The sequence below is a fragment of the Oryctolagus cuniculus genome, chromosome 1 (genome assembly GCF_051225735.1).
Source record: "Oryctolagus cuniculus isolate XC-2025 breed Fujian yellow rabbit chromosome 1, ASM5122573v1, whole genome shotgun sequence".
In the NCBI taxonomy this organism is placed as follows: Eukaryota; Metazoa; Chordata; class Mammalia; order Lagomorpha; family Leporidae; genus Oryctolagus; species Oryctolagus cuniculus.
Window position 1 is genome coordinate 60,906,534 of NC_142867.1, and position 20,987 is coordinate 60,927,520.

At 37.7% G+C, this 20,987-nt stretch overlaps 2 protein-coding genes across 2 annotated transcripts in view; one reads left to right on the forward strand and one right to left on the reverse strand.

The window, feature by feature from the left end:
- Positions 1–20,987, forward strand: part of LOC103350505 (olfactory receptor 52N1) — a 189,437-nt gene that overhangs the window by 76,944 nt on the left and 91,506 nt on the right. The window lies entirely within an intron of this gene.
- On the reverse strand, positions 19,212–20,159 carry LOC100351886 (olfactory receptor 56A3). The gene has a single exon (XM_002708750.4). The coding sequence runs from the start codon at positions 20,157–20,159 to the stop codon at positions 19,212–19,214; it is 948 nt and encodes a 315-aa protein (XP_002708796.3).

Below are 20,987 nucleotides of genomic sequence, written 5' to 3' on the forward strand. Positions count from 1 at the left end.
CTGTGTTGCATAAAAACCTATCTGAGATATAGGGTGGGCAGGAATATTTCTGATGAGTGCTCTGGGGAAATACACTTCTATAGAAGCCAGTAAGTTAGCTTTAGAGTCGAAGGAGAAGCTGGCTCACAATGTGGTTCATCAAATGATACTCTTGGAAGCACTGGAGCTTTAAGGATCCATCTACATGGTCTCACAGTGAAGGAAGGGAGCCAGTTGATTGTGTTTCTATGTTATCAGGCCATTGGCCAAGGGCCACACTGTAAAATGGGACATAATCTTGGGTAAGTCAGTTCCTTAGTTGTGAGAGCAACTCCAGGATGGTGTGAAAATGTGAGTTCTCCGTAGCATTCCTGTAGCTGAACATAAGGGCACAGCTCCTGCAAAGGAGGTTTAAAGGATGCACTGCACAGTAGTTACCATGAATGGCATTATGCTTTTGTCTTCTTTTGGCTTTGTCGTCTCTTTGGTCTTGGGATACTTATTCCCTCATTATTTGTTTTTGTGTATGAGAACCCCGCATATCACTTTGTCCTCTTTTTTCACAGGTGAATACTCTGCATTTCTTGTGTCAGGTGAAAAGCTTTAATACTAAATGTGGCTTGGAATAAAATTCACATTTATTCATAATTCAACAAAAATTATTTTTTTCTTCATCATACGCACTACTGCAAACACACATTGTGCACACACACACACACACACATTGGTATACCACAGGTCAGCTCACTCTGATTTTTTTTTTCTGAACTTGAGACTAAATTTTACATAGTTCTCATAGCACTGGCTTTCCTGCTGTTTATAGACTAGAAATAATTTAGGATTTCAAGTGTGGTACAGGTACAACTGGGAAATGATTTGTTAATATTCTTATCGTCATGAAATTCTCTTCTCTTTTGGATTTTAAAGTCTTTCTATGTTTAACTTCTAAGCCTGAGAAATTTCCTTGAAACTTTCTTACTCCCATCTTCATTTTGCCCTTGTGTAATAATCGGTCCTTGTCTGTAATCTGTACTCACCAGGTATGCATCTCAGAAAGGATTCCATTCAGTTAATTGACTGAAAGTGTGAGGAGTCAGACGGGTTATAGGCAGTCTGGAAATTGAGGGTGGAAAATATTCCTCCAAAAAGTTATCCTTAGCAAGGTCAGAAGCACCTGCTTGCCCACTCCTTGGGAGCTTCCGATCTTATAATAGCAAGGGAGTGGTGATTCCACCCTTCTGAGCTCTGTTTACTGTAAAACAAGTTAGGTATCCCACCCTTGTGATGGCTCTTTTGTTTTATCTTGAGCAAGCCAGACAGGATAGAGAATTGTAAATCAGGTCTTTTGTTAAAGTTGTCCTCACCTTGCTGATAGACAGTTTTGTCCCCGAATTGTACTGAACAACCCCAGTGCCACGGGGTCCTTTTGCTTCTCTTGCATCCCCCCTCCATGCCACTCTGGCTGGAGGTCTTTGACTCTAATAAATCTTGCTTTTAAACCTTTAAATCTCACTTTTCTCTTTGCCTTGTCCACTTGGAAATTCTTCCATGTGAGACAAAGAACTGAGGTAATAATAATTTCTCTGCCACTGTTTTCCCATAACAAAAGTAACAAATTTTTTTCTAGTGATTTTTTGAGAGAATGTTTGTATCAGGCCTCTCTCCCAACACTCTACATATCTCCAGGTGTTTACAAGGTGACCTTTGAAGATACATCTTACTTAACAAGCTAAGACTTTATGACCATGAAAGTCAAATGCCAGTTCTGCTTTCATGGTCATATAGTCTAGCAAGGGAGACCAACATTAATCAAATCACTTAAATGAGTATGAAGTCACAACTGAACTACAAAGAAGAGTTACTGTACTCTAAGATATTATCTTACCTGATCGAGGTTCATAGGGAATGCTTTCCTGCGGAGATGTTAATTGAATTGATGTCTGAAGGATGAGAATCCATTGATAAGTTGAAGAGAGTAACGGGGGGGGGGGGGGGGGGGAAGAAAAACAGTGAATAGACATAGCACGTGCAAAGATTGAGCATGGCCAATTCGGGGAGGGGTGAGTGGAGAAGGATAAGATCAGTGTGATCAAGGAAAAGCATAGATGGAAAGCACAGCATAGTTGAAGTGAGAGAAGTGTAGGAAAAGTCCATGTAGATCTTTGTGGCTAACTTTAAGAAATCTTAACTTTACTAGAGTTTGTAAGATTTTAAACTTCAGTGTAACATTATTGAATCAAGAATTTGAACTACCACTCTGGTTGTACTGTTGGAAAATGTGTTAAGAGTCAGCAAGTGCATATGTGGTCAGATCAGTTAGAAAGTTGTCATGCACATTCAGATTAAAGATGTTGATGTACCAGTATGTTTGTGGTGAAGATTGATTGAAATACGTCAAATTTTTAAAGTGTTTAATAAAGTTGGTCTTAAGAAGTAGCTTTCAAACCAATTTTTCTTTACCTTCACAACTAGAGAGATGACCAAGGCCATTAGTTTTTTTCTTATTTTTTTCCCAATTCATTCCTTTTAACTATGGCTTTTGATGATTTTTCCATTTTACAAAACATCTGAGGGACATCAATAAAATGAGATGGAGAAACAGTGATATATTCCTTGGAGGGAGGGTGGGTTTGAGTGGTTATGTATAGTCTGTGAAATCCCATGTTGACTCCCTGTCATGGCTTTTAGGATGAGTACAGGGGTAGAGGATATCTCATCTTGTTGGATTTATTCTTATTCTTGCAAAAAAGATAGAAGCTCATGTATCAGCAAATGAAAATCTTACAGATTGTTACATGATCTATTTCCAGTGACCTAAATTTGCCACCTCCTATATTCAGAATTATGTGCAAACTTACCAATACTACCACTCTGTCTTCAATCTTTCTATTATGGAAGTTCCCAGTTATTACTCCTTTAATTCATTTGGCAATTACTTAGCAGGTTATCCAAGTGTGGCAGTTGCACTTCAGGAATTGAGTTAAAGATGCTAACTTCATAGAATTTAAAACCTAACAATGCAATATTTTGCTTCTTGTCTCAAGCAAAATTTCTACTGTCATTGTAATCCTTCCATGTTCTAACAGTTTTTATAGAGAAACATTCTATAAATATGATTTGAATTCAGAATGGTCCTGGCCAGTGAACTTATAGACAATAACAGCTGTTATATTTCTATTTCACTGCCTCTGTTACAGACCATTGCTGGTACAATCATCTTCAGCTTTTTATGTATTTAATAATTTTCCTGTTTAATAAGGACTTCCAAATATATTATTTAAGCTTTTTCTCCCCCATGGCTCTCTGAGGTTTTCTCTTTACCTTTTTGAATCACTCTTCTCCCTCTCAGACACTCAATTCCCTAGGTAAGAAGGTATGATGAGTTTCTCCAGAGGATGGACTTCTATCTTTTGAGGTAGATTGGATAACCTTTCTTCCTAGCCCCCAGCCTCATCATCTTTCAACTCATTTTCAGACATGCTATAACCTACTTCTACCAGGATGTCTGATTGCTTAGTGAAAGAAGTTCTCTTCTGAGACAGTAAAATGGATGAATAGAGGAATGGAGAAACTTCACTATGCCAGTTGATGGGAGTTAACAATACCATTCCCCCCATCCCCACTTGCATGCAGCATTTTTTTTATATGTTTGTGTTTACCTATATGTTCATCTGTTTATACTGGTTTATTTGTCATGGTGCATGTGCCATTTGTGCTTTTGTGTTAGTGTTTGATTTGTGACTATAAATCCAGATTGTCTCAAAACAACTTTTCCTCTTTCTGTCTTGCTATGTCCCTTGAAGATGGCCTTATCTACAGAGACTCTGAGTGAGTCACTGGAGCTCTGTCATCCCATCAGTCAGTTAGCAAATTTCATTGTTACCCTCTTTCAGTGCAATCAAGAACTGACTCACTTACCTCTGACCAGCATCTGAAAAATAATTTGTGAAGAACTGGATGCCACAGTCTTTAATCTGCATATTACTGAGTTCTTGATAACAAGGATCCTGGAGTTAAATGAGAACTGTAGTCCCCTAGGGAGGACCTCCACTTTGTAATTTGTGTCCCTGAACCTGAGGTATGGAACAGAAAATTTCCATTTACCTGAGGCTATATTTCTGTTTTCTGGTCAGAGACACTCTCTATTTACCAATGGTCTGCCATCTGAGCATCCTCCAACTAGTACCCTCTCCTGAACAGCTCCAGGAGTCTAATCAGTCAGAGGCGGAATAGCCACACACCAATACTTTACATCTCACTATTATACCAGGTGAACAATACATTCTGCAGAGAAGCAGGAAAGGTAGAAGCAGTGAAGAACAATATGGAAAAAAAATCAGTACTTCCTCAAAACCAGAAATAATATACATACATTATTAAATGCCAGAAACAAATTCCTAACTTGTTTCCTTATTAAAAGAATACTTTACAGATTTCTTTTTTTTTTAAGGGAGTGCTAATTTTTAAAAGATTTATTTATTATTTATTTTTATTTGAAATTCAGAGTTAGGTGGGGGAGGATGGAGACAGATCCTCTATCTGCTGGTTCACTCCCCAAATGGCTACAACAACTAGCACTGGGCCAGCTCGAAGCCAGGAGCCAGGAACTTCATCCGGGTCCCCATGTGGGTGGCAGGGGCCCAAGCACTTGGGCTATCTTCTGTTGTTTTTCCCAGGCCATTATTAAGGAACTAGACCAGAAGTGGAGCAGCCCAGACTTCAACTGGTGCCCACATGGGATGCCAGAGTCACAGGTGTTGAGTTTATACAGATTTCTTTGAACATGTAATTCTCTTTTTTTTTTTTAACTTTTATTTAATGAATATAAATTTCCAAAGTACAGCTTATGGATTACAATGGCTTTTTCCCCCCCTTAACTTCCCTCCAACCTGGAACCCTCCCTTCTCCTGCTACCTCTCCCTTTCCATTCACATCAAGATTCATTTTCAATTATCTTTATATACAGAAGATCAATTTGGCATATATTAAGTAAAGCTTCCAACAGTTTGTACCCACACAGAAACACAAAGTGTAAAATACTGTTTGAGTACTAGTTATAGCATTAAATCACAATGTACATCAAAGAACATGTAATTCTCTAACACTATGTATTAATGAACCAAAAACATATGTGTATATGTAGATCCAGGAAAGCAGTTAAGTTTGTAGATTAAGAATATGGCCTTTTGATCCTTCTCTTTGTTGTTTGACATTGGTCAATTTAACTTGCTCTTCTAAGCCTTGGTTTCCTCACATGGTAAATGAGAAACAATTATACTAGCTTGTAAGACTGTTGTTTTGGCAATAAGGTAATGATAAGAAAGTGCTCTGCATTCTTTTTTAGAAATTTATTGATAAATAAATACTTATTGTTACTATAAAGTGTTTGCAAAATTATATCTGGAGTTAAAACTTATCAACCATATCATTCAAATTTAAATCACTTTTTTTCTTTGCAGTTCAATAGCTAAACAAGCATTTCTTTGCTGAGCGATGTTATCCTTAAATAGTCACAAGGTGATGAGACTGAATGTACAAAAGGCACATATTTTCCCCTCAGGATTAAGTGAAAAAAAAAAAAGCGTTAGACTTGAATAGCAGAGTGCTTGACAGGAATACAAGATATTATTTAAATGGACTATCTTTATTACTTTTTTGAAATCTATTTTGTTGCTCAATTACCAAAATAATAAATAGAAAAGTATAATTGCTTTTTTATTTTTAGCAGATATATAAAATTTGCTTTTATTTCACTAGATTTCTAGTGTAAAGGACTCTAGTTTGTTCAAGAAATGAGTGTAGCTTGGCCACTAGATGTCAATAATGACATCAACTTACATTTATTGAGCTCCTGTTATGGGTTACATATTTAGACATTCAATTGATATAAGCTAAATCACTAACAGCTTTTTTGAGGAGTATATGAGGAGTGTTAATATGTTGTGGCCAAATCAGCTATATTTTCTGAACACATAGCAAAAATAATCATGTGATGTATCACTAATTATTTTTTTGAGATATTTTACATGTAGCTTTATTTGTATAGCTCCAAGTTTAAGACAGTCTTCTCCTCATGGGACACTGATTTCTTTCATTATGAAAGGGTATGAAAAATAAAAGAGTAGTGACTCTTTTGATCATTTATAATATACTCTGTAAAATGTGATATATCCTTATGTGGTGGCTTATGTCTAGGCAGTTAGGTGTAAGAAGAAGTATAAGGATGAGACATAGGTAAAGATCAGCATAGAAGCAAGATTTATTAATATGCAAAGTGAAAGTATGCACTTAGGAAGGGATGTAGGCATGCACTCAACAGGATCCAAGTCCATCCCTTTATATGATGGAGGCACGGGGGGTGATGTCTTGGAAAAGAGTTTAACTGGGTATTGATAAGGGTTAGAGTTTGAAATGAGCTTGAGTTTCACCAATTTCCTTTCTCTTTTTTGGAAAACTTGCAACTCTCATGGCATCAGATACATAATGGCAATAAGAATGTCAGCTATGGTAATTTCATTATAATGACTTTGTAAATAGCTAAAGATCACTGCAGGAGCCATCACTACTCACAGTAGGTTAAGCCTCTAACTACAGTGCAACCATCCCTTATGGGCATTGGTTCATGTCCAGAAAGCTCCTCATCCCATCCAGCTCTCTGTTAGTGGCCTGGGAAAGCAGTAGAAGATGGCTCAAGTGTTTGGGCCCCTGCATTCATGTGAGAGACCTGAAAGAAGCTCTGAACTATGTAAAGGATTTCAACAAGTCATATAAAAAAAAAACACTCTTCTTCAATTTGAGTGACAAGGGCTATAAGAAATAATTGAATCTCAAAATGTCATTTCTCTCCAATATATTACATTTTAGGTATTGCATTTTTAGGTACTCTATTAGTTACCTCAGATCAGGGAAAACAAATGATATCTGCCCTTTTAGGACTGGCTTATTTCACTAAATATAATGGTTTCCAGTTTCATCCATCCTTTTGGTAATGATAAGTATTCCTTTTTTTTTTTTTTTTTAACTGAGCAGTACCCCACAGTGTATACATATCAGAATTTCTTTATCTAGTCAAGAGTTGATGTACATCTGGATTGATTTCATATCTTAACTATTGTGAATTGTGCTGCAATGATCAAAGGGGGGTCAGATAACTCATTCATATGTGGATTAATTTTGGTTTGGCTTAATTCCCAGGGGTAGGATCACAACATAAATCTATGTTCAGATTTCTGTGGTATCTCCATACTGTCTTCCATAGTGGTTGCACCGGCTTGCATTCCCTTCAATAGTGGATTAAGACACATTTTTCCCCACAACCTAGCCAGCATTTGTTGTTTGTTGGTTCTTTATGAGAGCCATTCTTACTGAAGTGAGGTGAACCCTCATTGTGTTTTGATTTGCTTTTCCTCGATGGCTAGTGATCATGAGCATTTTCTCAAGTGTCTACTGGCCATTTGAATTTCCTGTCATGAAAAATACCCATTCAAGTCCTTTGCCCATTTCCTAACTGGATTATTTGTTTTGTTGTTGTTGAACTTCTTGAGCCCTTTATAGATCTGGATATTAATCCTTTATCAGTTGCATAGTTTGCAAATATTTTCTCCCATTCTGTCAGTTCCCTCTTCACTTTGCTGAGTGTTTCCTTTGCAGTGCAGAAGCTTCACAGCTTGAAGTAATCCCATTTTTAAAGTGTGGCTTTGATTGCCTGTACTTCTGGGGACTTTTCCAAGACGTCTGCCTATGCTAATGTCTTGCACATTTTTCTCAATGTTCTCCAGTATTTTAATGGTTTTGGTTATAGATTTAGGTCTTTGATCCATTTTGAATGGATTTTTTTGTAAGGTGTAAGTTAGTGGTCTAGTTTCATACTTCTGCAAATGGAAATCCAGTTTTCCCAGCACCATTTGTTGAAGAGACTCTTTTCTCCAGGGATTGATTTAAGCTCCTTTTTCAAAAATAAGTTGCTTGTAGATGTGTGGCTTGATTCCTGGCATTTCTATTCTGATCCATTAGTTTACATGTCATTTTTTGCACCAGTACCAGGCTGTTTTAATGATAATTCTCTGCAGTATTTCTTGGAATCTGGTATTGTGATGCCTCTGGCTTTGTTTTTGTTGTAAAAGATTGCTTGAACTATTCAGGGTCATTTGTGTCTCCATATAACATCATTTTTTCTAGATCTGTGAAAAATGTCATTGGGATTTTGATTAAGATCTCATTGAATCTGCAAATTTCTTTTCAAAATATGGAAATTTTGATGATATTGATTCTTTTAATCCATGAACATGGTGGATTTGATATTTTTTATTGTCTTCCTCTATTTCTTTCCTTAATGTCTTATAATTTATATCATATAATATTTGATATCCTTGGTTAAATTCATTCCAAGGTACTTAAATTTTTCTGTAATTATTGTGAATGGAATTTATCTTAGAAGTTCTTTCTTAGTTGTATTATTGTTTGTGTATACATTGACTACTGTTTTTTTTTTGGTGTAAATTTTATATCCTGCCACTGTACCAAACTCTTTTATGTGTTTCAGTAGTCTCTCAGTGGAGTCTTTGGTCCCCTGTGTATATAAAATTATGTCCTCTGCAATCAGGGATAGTTTGACTTCTTACTTTCCAATTTGTATCCCTTCTATTTTTTTTTTCCCAATGGCTCTGGCTAAAACTTCCAGAACTGTATTAAATAGCAATGGTGAGAATGGGCATTCTTGTCTGGTTCCAGACCATAGGGGTAATGCTTCCTTCTATTCCCCATCCAAAAGATGCTGATTGTGGGTTTGTCATAAATTTTCTTGACTGTGATGAGTAATGTTCCTTCTCTATTCATTTTGCTTAAGATTTTCATCATGAAAAGTGTTATATTTTATCAAATTCTTTCTCTGCACTGATTGAGATAACCATATGTTTTTTTGTTCTTCATTTTGTTAATGTGATGTATCACATTTATTTATTGGGAAATGCTGAAACATCCTTGCATACCAGGGATGAATCCCACTTAATCTGGATGAATGATTTTTCAGATGTGTTGTTGGATTTGATTGGCTAGTATTTAATTTAAGATTTTTGAATCTATGTTCATCATGGATGTTGATCTTGGTTCTCTTTCTCTCTTGCATCATTTTCTGACTTAGTAATTAAGGTGATGCAGGCTTCATAAAAGGAGTTTGGAAGGATTTTCTCCCTTTCAATTGTTTTGAATGGCTTGAGAAGAATTGGAGTTTATTCTTCTTTAAATGTCTTGTAGAATTCTGCAGTGAAGCTGTTTGGTCCTGGGCTTTTATTTCTTGGGAGGGTCTTTTTTCACTGATTCAGTCTCCATCTTTGGTATTTGTCTGTTTAGGTTTCTTATGTATTAATGGCTCAATTTTGTTAGATTATATGTTTCTAGGAATCTATCCATTTCTTCTAGGTTTCCTGATTTGTTGTCAGACAGCCTTTTTTTTTTGTAATTTCTGATGATTCTTTTTATTTCTGTGTTATCTGTTGTTACATTTCCTTTTTCATTTCTGATTTTATTGATTTGGCTCTTATTCCTCTTTTTTTTTGGTTAGTTGAGCCAATGGTGTATTTTTATAATTATTTTTGCTTCCTTTTAATGTAAACAGAGTACACAAACACCATGCCACAGGAGATGACACAGATTTATACATAGATATCTACAGGCCCTTGCCAACTAGGAGGGGAAGACAGAAGCCTCTTGTCCTTCCTCAACCCTCCTCCAAAAGCAAAGTGCCAAGGCAGCCCCAGGGTCCTCTGCAACTGCTTCCAATTGAGACTCAGCAGGAGGCTGGAATGACATCAGAAACCCCGCAAAGCACAAGCACGATGCCAATTGTCTGGCTGCAGCTCTTGCCCAAATCCTAAGCCCTCCTCCTCAGCAAGCTGACATGCCAAGGATCTGCTGTCTCAGGAGGTCTTGGTGTGACCCTTGAAATTCAGATGCAGTGAGAAAGAGTTCCTATCTCCCAGCTTTTCCCAGCCTTGGGCGTGAAATTAGCTGCAGCCAATCATGTTCAGAAGACAGTGAGGGGGAGAGGGGGTAGTAAAGGGAAGGTGTGTTCCATGCAGAGAGATGACTGTTCCTAAGCAGGATGTTGACAATCACTGGGTGAGGCTACCCCAGGTCACCTATAAATAAGCATAGGGCACAATGGAGCTGTGTTGCCACCTGGTGGAGGACAGGAACACTGCAGCCATATATCAGGACATTTCCTTCAGGAACAGGTGATTACATTTTCTCTAAGTCCCCTGCAATTGTGTATTAATTTTATTTTTTCAAAAAAGCAGTTATGGGGCTGGCGCCATGGCTCACTTGGTTAATCCTCTGCCTGTGGCACTGGCATCCTATATGGGTGCTGGGTTCTAGACTCGGTTGCTCTTCTTCCAGTCCAGCTCTCTGCCATGGCCCAGGAGGGCAGTGGAGGATGGCTCAAGTGCTTGGGCCCCTACACCCGCATGGGAGACCAGGAAGAAGCACTTGGCTCCTGGCTTTGGATTGGTACAGCATCAGCTGTGGTGGCCCTTTGGGGAGTGAACCAATGGAAGAAAGAGCTTTCTCTCTGTCTCTCTCTCTCTCACTGTCTATAAATCTACCTGTCAAATAAATAAAAAAAGCAGTTATTTGATGACTCATTATTTTGTTTAAATTTGTTTATTTTTTCTCTAATTTTAATAATTCCCCCCTACTAATTTTGTGCTTGGTTTGTTGTTTTTCTTGGTCCTTGAGATGCATTAATAACTCACTTATTTGGTACCTTTCAAATTTTTTCATGTAGGCATCAATTGCTGTAAACTTACCTTTTACCATTGCTTTTGCTGTCTCCCAATAGTTTTGATATGTTGTACTGTCATCTTCATTCATTTCCAGAAATTTTTTATTTCTTCTATGACCAAAGGTGCATTCTGGAGTGTGTTGTTTACTCTCCATGTATTTGCATATGTTCTAGAGATTATTGGATTGTAAATTTCCAGCTTAACTCCATTGTTGTAAGAAAAGGTGCATGGGATGATTTCATTTTCTTTTTTAATTTGCTAAGACTGCCTTTATGGGCTAGCATGTAGTCTATCCTAGAGAAAGTTCTATGCAGTGATGAAAAGAATGTGTATTCTGCAACTGTGGATATCAGGTCCACTTAGTCTAGTATAGATTACTGCTGTTGCTTATTGATTTTCTGTTTGGTTTATCTGTCTATTGATGAAAATGTGATGTTGAAATCTCTCATTATTATTGCATTCTAGTCTGTTCCTCCCTTTAGATTCATTAACATTTCTTTTAAATAGCCAGGCACCCTGACATTGGGTTCATATACATTTATTATAGTCATATTTTCCTATTGCATTGATTCCTTATTCATTGAATAAATCCCTTCTTTGTCTCTTTTAACAGTTTTTCTTGTAAAGTCTATTTTGTCTGATATTAGGAAGATACACAGCTCTTTTTTACTTTCCATTAGTGTGGAATATTTTTTAAATCCTTTCACTTTCAGTCTGCCTGTTTCTTTGTTGGTGTGGTGTGTTTCTTGTAGGCAGCAAAAAATGGGTCTTTTTTTTTTTAATCCATTCAGCCAGCCTGTGTCTTCTAACTGGAGAATTGAGACCATTTACATTCAAGGTTACAATTGATAAGTAATGCCCCTGCCATTTTTCCATAAATATTCCTATTGTTACATAAGACTTCCATTGTACTTTTATTGGGAGATTTTCTTCCTTCACATTCTTTCAAAGTGATGACTATCTTTCTGTGCTTCTGTGTGTAGTAAGGCAGGCAAGTTGTGACACATTCTTTGAATTTCTGTTTGTTATGGAAGGTCTCTATTTCACTTTCATTCACAAGTAAGAGCTTTACAGGGTGCAATATTATGGGTTGACAGTTTTTTTTCTTTTAAGAGTGGGGCTATGTCTCTCTATTTTCTTGTAGTCTGCAATGTTTCTGGTGAGGAAACATCTGTGAGTCTAATTGGAATTCCTCTGAAAGTCATCTAGAATTTATCTCATGTGTACCTTAGAAACTTTTCTTTATGTTTTGATGTTGAAAGTTTGACTACAGTGTGTTGTGGTAAGGATGTTTTCTGGTCTTGTCTATTAGGAGTTCTCTGTGTCCTGTATACTTTGGTATCCATTTCTTTCTCCAGCTTAGGGAAGTTTTCTGTCATTATTTCACTGAATAGGCCTTCTAGTCCCTTCTCTTCTTCCATACATTCAGGAACTTCCAAGACCCCTATGTTTGGTTGTTTGATGGTATCCAACAAATCTTGAACATTATTTTAAATTTTTCTGATTTCTTTACCCAAAGATTTTTCTTCTAGCTTGGATATTCTTTCTTCCGTCTCATTGATTCTGTTGTTAAGGCTTCACATGGAATTTTTTATTTGACATATTGAGTTAATTCATTTATAATATTTCAGTATGAGTTCTCTTCAAAATCTCAATTTTTTTAGTTTTTTAATTTTTTGTCACTTCCTGTTTTTTTATTTAACTTTTATTTAATAAATATAAATTTCCAAAGTACAGCTTATGGATTACAATGGCTTTTCCTCCCCATAACTTCCCTCCCACCCACAACCCTCCAATCTCCCACTTCCTCTCCCATTCCATTCGCATCAAGATTCATTTTCAATTATCTTTGAAGAGAAATTTTTTAACTTTTATTTAATGAATATAAATTTCCAAATTACAGCTTACAGATTACAATGGCTTCCCCCCCCCCAATAACTTCCCTCCCACCCGCAACCCTTCCCTTTCCCACTCCCTCTCCCCTTCCATTCACATCAAGATTCATTTTCAATTCTGAAGAGAAAATGTTTCCTCCATGTTATGCATGGGTTTTTTCTACTCATGAATTTGCTTCTCATTGCTTCTGAGTAATCCTATGATCAACCTTTTGAATTACTTTTCAGGCATTTCATCAGTATCATTGTCTTCATATTCTAATATTAAAGTATTGCTATGTTCCTTTGGGGGTGTCATGTTTTCTTCTTTATTCTTATTTCTTGGATTTCTGCATTTATTTATGTATTTATTTTTAAAAATCTTTGCATGGCATTCTTTTAAAAAAAGATTTATTCTACTTATTTGAAAGTCAGAGTTACAGAGAGAGAAAGAGAGAGAGAGAGAGAGAGGTCTTCCACCCACTGGTTCACTCCCCAAATGGCCAACACAGCCAGAGCTGAGCTGATCCAAAGCCAGGATCCAGGAGCTTCTTCTGGGTCTCCCACATGGGTGCAGGGGCCCAAGGATTTGGGCCATCTTCCACTGCTTTCCCATGCCACGGCAGAGAGTTGGGTCAGAAGTGGAGCAGCTGGGTCTCAAACCGGTGCCCATATGGGATGCCAGCACTGCAGGTAGCAGCTTTAACCCACTGCACCACAGCTCCGGCCCCTCTGCATTTATTTTTAGGCATTTGTGGAAACACTGGTTGATTTTCTTCTCTGATGGCTTTCATCTTTGAACTATGCCTCCGTGGCTTAGTGGAGTATCTGCTCTTTTAGTGAATATCCAGAGATGTGTGCTGGGTGTGGTCAGAGAGCTCTGTTTAGTGCTCCAGGTTGGAATAAGTATCCAGAGTGACACTCAACTTGGAGATGGTAGATTTCCTGAATTGTCAGCAGGGGAAGAGTAGGATCACCTCTGTTGGTGTGATCATGCCCTCACCTCCTCTCTTCAAAGGTGATCAGTTCTCAGGGTTATTCCACAGTGGGTGTACCACCCACTCACGCTGCCATATGAACCAAGCAAAGGACTGTTCAGTCCTCAGTGTGATCATGAATTCCTCCGCAGTGACCTACCCAAGGCAATCAGGGAGCTCTGAGTCTTTGGCCCCAGGCATACCGATTTCCCAGAGACCCAGCTACACTCTGCACCATATCATGTAGTCACAGAGTTCCATATTCTCAGCACACAAGGCTCCCACAGTCACAGGATGCAGAGCATCCGCTCTGACCTGACAGCCTGTCCCACCTACTGAGGGAGCTGAGATGTTCCCAGAGTCAGCTGCCTGTGGGTACTCTGCTGGGCAGTTTGAGCCCTGGAGCCTGTGATGTGTTGAAAAGCTGGGGGCACCTCCAAGTCCTACATGGGTGTCCAGCCCACTTAACCCTCCCAGTCACAATGTCAGTGGGGAAAACAGGATTTCCCTCTGGTAAAATCCCCCAATAACACACATGCACGAGTGCAGCTGCAGAGGCTATTGGTGTCAAAATTGCTCTTTCTCACCTCCTATTGCAGGGTACCCTTGTGAGGCCCTTATTTGTCTCCTTGCCCACAAATAAACTAATAAATGAATGAATGAATAAACAAGAAAGACTGCATCCTTGCTCTGGGTATTTGTATGCAAGTGGACCTATAACTGATGTGGGTCTCATATAAGTGGGTTTTCAGGAAGGTTGGATTTTGATCTATGAACAAAATCCCAAGTTGTGGAATCCTAAAATTATCCCTGGTACAACATTCACATTTCTCATTTGTTTTCAATTGTCATTGAGAGAATGTAGGAAGTGTCCAGTCCTATGCTTAAAGAAGTATGGTAGAGACTCAATAGTGTGAGGGATGCCTGCCTTGAGAAAGTAAGTAGTTGCATACACAGTGGTAAAAATAATGAAATCCTGTCATTTGTAGCAAAATGGATGCAACTGGAAACCATTATACTTAGTGAAATAAGGTAGTCACAAAAAGACAAATAACATATGTCTCCCTGTTCTGTAGTAACTAATAGAGTACCTTAAAGGTAATCTATAGGAGTGAAATGGACTCTTTGAGATGCGATTATTTTGAACAGCTCTTGTTTCAACTGTTGAGGAGCAGGTTTTTTTTTTTTTTTCTTCATACTATTAGTTGAAACTTTACTTAGTGAGGGGTTAATCTTATGAGTATAAAGTTAACAGAAAATGGATCTTTGTAAAAAATAAGAATGGGAATAGGACAGGGAGGGGGAAGAAAGGTGGGAGCATGGGAAGGAGAGAGGAAGGTAAGGTGGAAAATATCAATATGCTCCTGAATCTGTTTATGTGAAATATATGATATTTGTATACTTTAAATAACATTTAAAAATAAAAAATACAATATATTTTTAAGACAGTCAGTTTACTGCCTTCATGTAACTGATTAGGATTCTGAAACTGAATGATGTTGATAGTTTGACTCCAGTCACATTTGCAGTTGTGGGAGGTCTAGAGTGCATAAAAGCAGTCTCACCATCTTAGGCATTCTCAACTCACTTCCAGTACTTATTTGTACCCAGTTTCTTTCTACTTCTTTCTAAGTGTTAAGTCTACTTTTTACTTGTTGAACATTAATGTTAGTGGTGCATTAAGCCTGTGATTATATAGGAAATTGAAAGTAAGTTACGACAGAAATTAAAGGAAAAAGAAGAAAGAAAGGAAGGAGGAAGATTTGAAGGGGGGAGGGAAGTCTCTTTATCTTACTATTGTATCTATGAAATATGTGAAATCTGTCTCCTTTATATTGATAAAAATAAAAATAAAATGATAAAGAACCAGTGAGTAAATGGGAAGTTACATCACATTCTCTGCTCACCACCGCCCCCAGAAAAAGAAAAAGAAATGATTCCTTACCCATTACTATCCTAGAGAAAAGATAGGTTTATACTCTGCCTAAATGCCAAGAATTTCTCACTGATTGCAACTTTGTTTTATGCATCTTTTCACCTTTAAGCTCTAACAAAATTCTTGCGCAAAAGCAACTATTTAGAAAATGTTTGTACAATTAAGAATAAGTAAAGGAGTCAGCATTGTAGCATAGGGGGTTAAGCTGTTTGCTGCAATGCCCATATCCCATATGGGCACCCATTTGACTGCCAGCTGCTTCACTTCTGATGCACTTGTGAAGGGAGCAGATGATGCTTTGGATCCTGCACCCTTGTGAGATACCTATATGAAGCTCCTGGCTTCTGGCTTCAGCCTATGCCAGCTCTGGCTGATGCAGCCATTTGAGGAGAGAACCAGCAGATGGAAGATTCTCTCTCTCTCTCTCTCTCTCTCTCTCTCTCCTGCTATCTCTGTTTCACCTTATCTCTGTGTATCTCTTTCAAATAAAATAAATAAATCTTAAAACATAAGGCATAGTACATTTTAATGTGATTACTATTACATCTTCTGACATTGTGACATATAAGCACATACTTGTCCTATAGACAGATAACAAACTGAGTCACTATAAATCCCAAAGGTGAAGCTTCAAATACCGACAACATTGTGAAGACATTAAGGAAAAGGATTCATATAACTTCTCTTAAATCCAGTAAAACCCATAAATGTACAAATTAGTACATATTAATAATTCTTTCATGATTTCTACCCTTTAAAATTTGTTTATTTGAAATAGAGAAAAAGAGAGAGCACCCATCTGTTGGTTCACCCCCAATACCCACAATGGCCAGGGCAGTACAAGGAGCTGGGAACTCAATCCATGTTTTCTACGTACTTGGCAGAGATCCGATTACTTGGGCCATCATCACTGCCTCACAAAAATCTGTTGTAGGCTAAGCTAAATATCCACTCCATACTTTGTCATTTAATAGTAGCCATTTTTTAATAACTGAAATAAGAAGACATCACATCATGGTTTGATTTTCATTTTCCTCATGAGTATTGGTATTAAGCACTTTTTCATGTGTTTATTGATCATTTGCATGTCTTGAGAAATATCTTGCAATCATTTACTCATTTTGATTGGATTATGTTATTGCTGAGTTTTTTGAGTTAGCTTTATATTCTTCTTCTTCTTTTTTTTTTTTTTTTTTTTTTTTTTTTTTTTTTTTGACAGGCAGAGTTAGACAGTGAGAGAGAGAGACAGAGAGAAAGATCTTCCTTCCATTGGTTCATCCCCCAAGTGGTCGCCATGGCTGGCGCGCCGCGACTGGCGCGCTGCACCAATCCGAAGCCAGGAGACAGGTGCTTCTTCCTGGTCTCCCACGCGGGTGCAGGGCTCAAGGACCTGGGCCATCCTCCACTGCTTTCTTGAGCCACAGCAGAGAGCTGGACTGGAAGAGGAGCAACTGGGACAGAATCCGGCGCCCCAACAGGGACTAGAACCCAGGGTGCTGGCACCGCAGGCAGAGGATTAGCCTAGTGAGCTGTGGTGCCGGCCTAAGTTAGCTTTATATTCTATCAGTCTTGCAGATGGATTGCTTGCATATATTTTCTATCATTTTTAAGGGTGTCTTCTTACTCTGTTAATTGCTTTCTTTGCTGTGCAGAGTGTTTGTAGTTCGATATAATTCTATTTGACTATTTTTTGTTTTTGTTGTCTGTGTTTCTGAGTCTTATCAAAGAAATCATTCCTATACTAATGTCTTAAAATATTTCCCCTATATTTCCTTCTAATAGTTCACAGTTCTAAGTTTTACAGTTAGGTCTTTAATCGATTTTGTATTATTTTTGTATACAGGGAGATATTCAATCTTTATGAATTCTATTTTGCTTGAAGTATGACAACATGTGAAAAGAAATTTACAATACAGAAATGATTCAAAACTAATAATGTATTTAGATTATCTTTGTACATTTAATTAAAATATAATTGTGTACATTGGGGGTTTGCCTGTAACTTATTATTAATAGTATTATCATTAACCCAGTTGAATAATGTAGTTTTGAAAAGACCACAGTATCTTAAATGGAACCATGAATGATGTTATACTCTGTTTCTTCCTCTCTCTCAAATAAGCTTTTCTAAAGATAAAAATTTCAAATACTGGCAAGATTGTGGAGAAAGGGAAACTCTTATCCACTGGTGGTGAGAATGGAAATAAATACAATTGTGATGGAGAAGAGTATCGAGATTTTTTTCAAAAACCTACAAATAGATCTACTATATGATTCGTTGTCCCATTACTGGGTGTATATACAAAGAAAAAATTTTTTTAACTTTTATTTAGTGAATATACGTTTCCAAAGTACAGTTTATGGATTACAATGGCTCCCCCCCATAACTTCACTCCCACCCTCAACCGTCCCCTTTCCCTCTCCCTCCCCCCTTCCATTCACATCAAGATTCATTTTCTATTCTCTTTATATACAGAAGATCAGTTTAGCATACATTAAGTAAAGATTTCAACAGTTTGCACCCACATAGAAACACAAAGTGAAAAATACTGTTTGAGTACTAGTTATAGCATTAAATCACACTGTACAGCACATTAAGGACAGAAATCCTACATGAGGAGTAAGTGCACAGTGACTCCTGTTGTTGACTTAACAAATTGACACTCTTGTTTATGGCCTCAGTAATCACCCTAGGCTCTTGTCATGAGTTGTCAAGGCTATGAAAGCCCCCTGAGTTCACTGACTCTGATCATATTTAGACAAGGTCGTAGTCAAAGTGGAAGTTCTCTCCTCCCTTCAGAGAAAGGTAGCTCCTTCATATACAAAGAAAATTTCATAAACCTATCAAAGTGAAACTTGCACTCCCATGTTTATTTCAGGATTAGCCATAACAGTCAAGAAATGGCTGAATAAAGAAAATGTGATATAAATACACAGTGGAATATTATTCAGTCATAAAAAGAATGAGATATTGACCACTGCAGCAAAATGAATGGAACTATTTGACAATATGATAAGTTAAATAAGCCAGACACAGAAAAACAGATACCCTATATTCTTTGTCATATGTGAAAGCTTAAATAAAATAATCTAAATGTAGACTGGTGATTATTAGTGGTTGATGGAGGAGGGACTGATAGAGGTAAGTTGGATGGATAATGGATACCAAAGCATGGTTAGATGAACAGTATATTCTAGTTTTCCACAGCACAGTGGGCTAGCTCTAGTTCATAGTTCCTAATATACAATCTGTGAGGAACTAGAAAAGAGAAGCTTAAAGTCTATGAACATAAATAAGTGACAAGGAAATTGGAATTCTAATTACCATCATTTTAGTAGTACACACTGTATAAATGTCTTGAACTCTGACTACATCCCCATCAAAATATATACTATTATTACATGCTCATAATTTTTACATGTTAAAATCTTTGTGGAGTGTAAAAAATAAAATTATAAAAACCTTGAAAAAAATTTAAAGTCACAGAGATGCCAGATTTCCTTTTGGAGAGGGTGATGGTGTTTGAAAAGGGGGGATTGAGTCAAAAAATTAAATTCATAACTAAACTTCCTTTACTCCTAGAAATTATGTCTGAGCATCATGGATTTCAACCCACTTTCATATATATCATATATTAGGAATGTAGAGATCTCATTGTACTTATTACCACCCTTTCTGCAGTAATCTCTGGATTCCTTGCCTGATCTCCTGAGTTCTCACTCCATAAACAATGGGATTAAGGGCTGCAGGGATGACATGGTGGAGGACATTGAGCATGACTGGCACATCAGGGGAGATCTTTTTCTTACCTACATGAGTGAGGACGAAGACCAGAAGGATGGTGCTGAAGAAGAGGATAAGGATGAAGTGGGAGCCACATGTGCTAAAGGCTTTGGCCATAGCACCCTGGACCTTGAGTCTCAGCACAGCCCGAAGTATGAGACTGTAGGAGAGGAAGATGAGGATGAGGTCAGATCCTAGCAGAGTCCAGCCTGCTGCAAATTGGTAAAGGCGATTGATGGTGACGTCATCACAGGAGAGCCTAGAGACAGACATGTTGGCACAGATGCAGTTCTCAATGACATTGTTCCCACAGTAATAGAGACGTGCTGAGAGAATGGGGATGGGAACAGTGAAGAGGACATTCCTTGTCAAAATAAAAATGGCAGCCTTGACTACAAATTGTTCAGTGATGATCGATGGGTATCTCAGTGGGTGACAGATAGCTATATAGCGATCATAGGCCATGATCATAAATGTGCAGGACTCCATGGCTAGGAAGCAATTCATGATGAACATCTGGAGGAAGCAGGCAGAAAAACTGATTGGCCTGAGATCAAACCAGAAGATGGCCAGGACCTGGGGGATGACAGTGAGGCAGAGCACAATGTCCAGCAGGGAAAGGAGGCTGAGCAGGTAGTACAAGGGCTCATGCAGAGAGGCCTCCAGCCGGATGGTGATCAGCAGAATAGCATTGGCCCCCATGGCCACGAGGAAGAGGAGGCTGAGGGGCAGGGACAGCCAGCGCTGCCAGCTCGGGGACCTGACAAAACAGTTCAGGAGGAAGTCTGAAACCTCAATGAAGACAGTGACATTTTGATATGCTGTCATATTTTTTCATGTATTCGTGCAACTTTCTTTTAGTGATCTGTTAAATTAGAGTTAAAATTAGATACTGATTCAATAAATATGAAGATAGAACAGTTTTCTTACCAGCTATAAGTTGTGGACCCTAGCAAGTTATCCAGACCAAGTAAATTTATCTGTTTATTATTGGTGCCATGAGATATTCCCATCACTTTAGATAGTACATTGGCCTGATATAATGTGGTTTGCCTATACATGTTTGATTTATCCAATGTTTATTTCCAGTAGAACTGTTATGTATTTACAGAAATTAAAAAGGAAAACAAAACTTGTTAGGAAAGTACTTTTGTGTGATAAGTACTCTAAATTAGTATCTATCAGGTTTATTCCACTTTGTTTTCTTTTTAATGACCACACAGACTTCCATTCGTGAAGTTGAACTCTCAGTATGGTCAAATGGATAGAAGACTCTAGTACAAAGAAGGAACTCTGATAAATGTCCCACTCCCTATTTGTCAATGTCAATGTCCCATTGACAATTTAATATATATTGCTTTAATTAGTGATTGATTTTTTATACTTTTATTTAATAAATATAGATTTCCAAAGTACAGCTATTGGATTACAGTGGCTTCCCCCCCCATAACTTCCCTCCCACCGACAACCCTCCCAACTCCCGCTCCCTCTCCCATCCCATCCCATTCATATCAAGATTCATTTTCAATTATCTTTATATACAGAAAATCAATTTAGTATATATTAAGTAAAGATTTCAAAAGTTTGCACTCACACAGAAACACAAAGTGTAAAGTACTGTTTGATTACTAGTTATACCATTGATTCAATAGTACA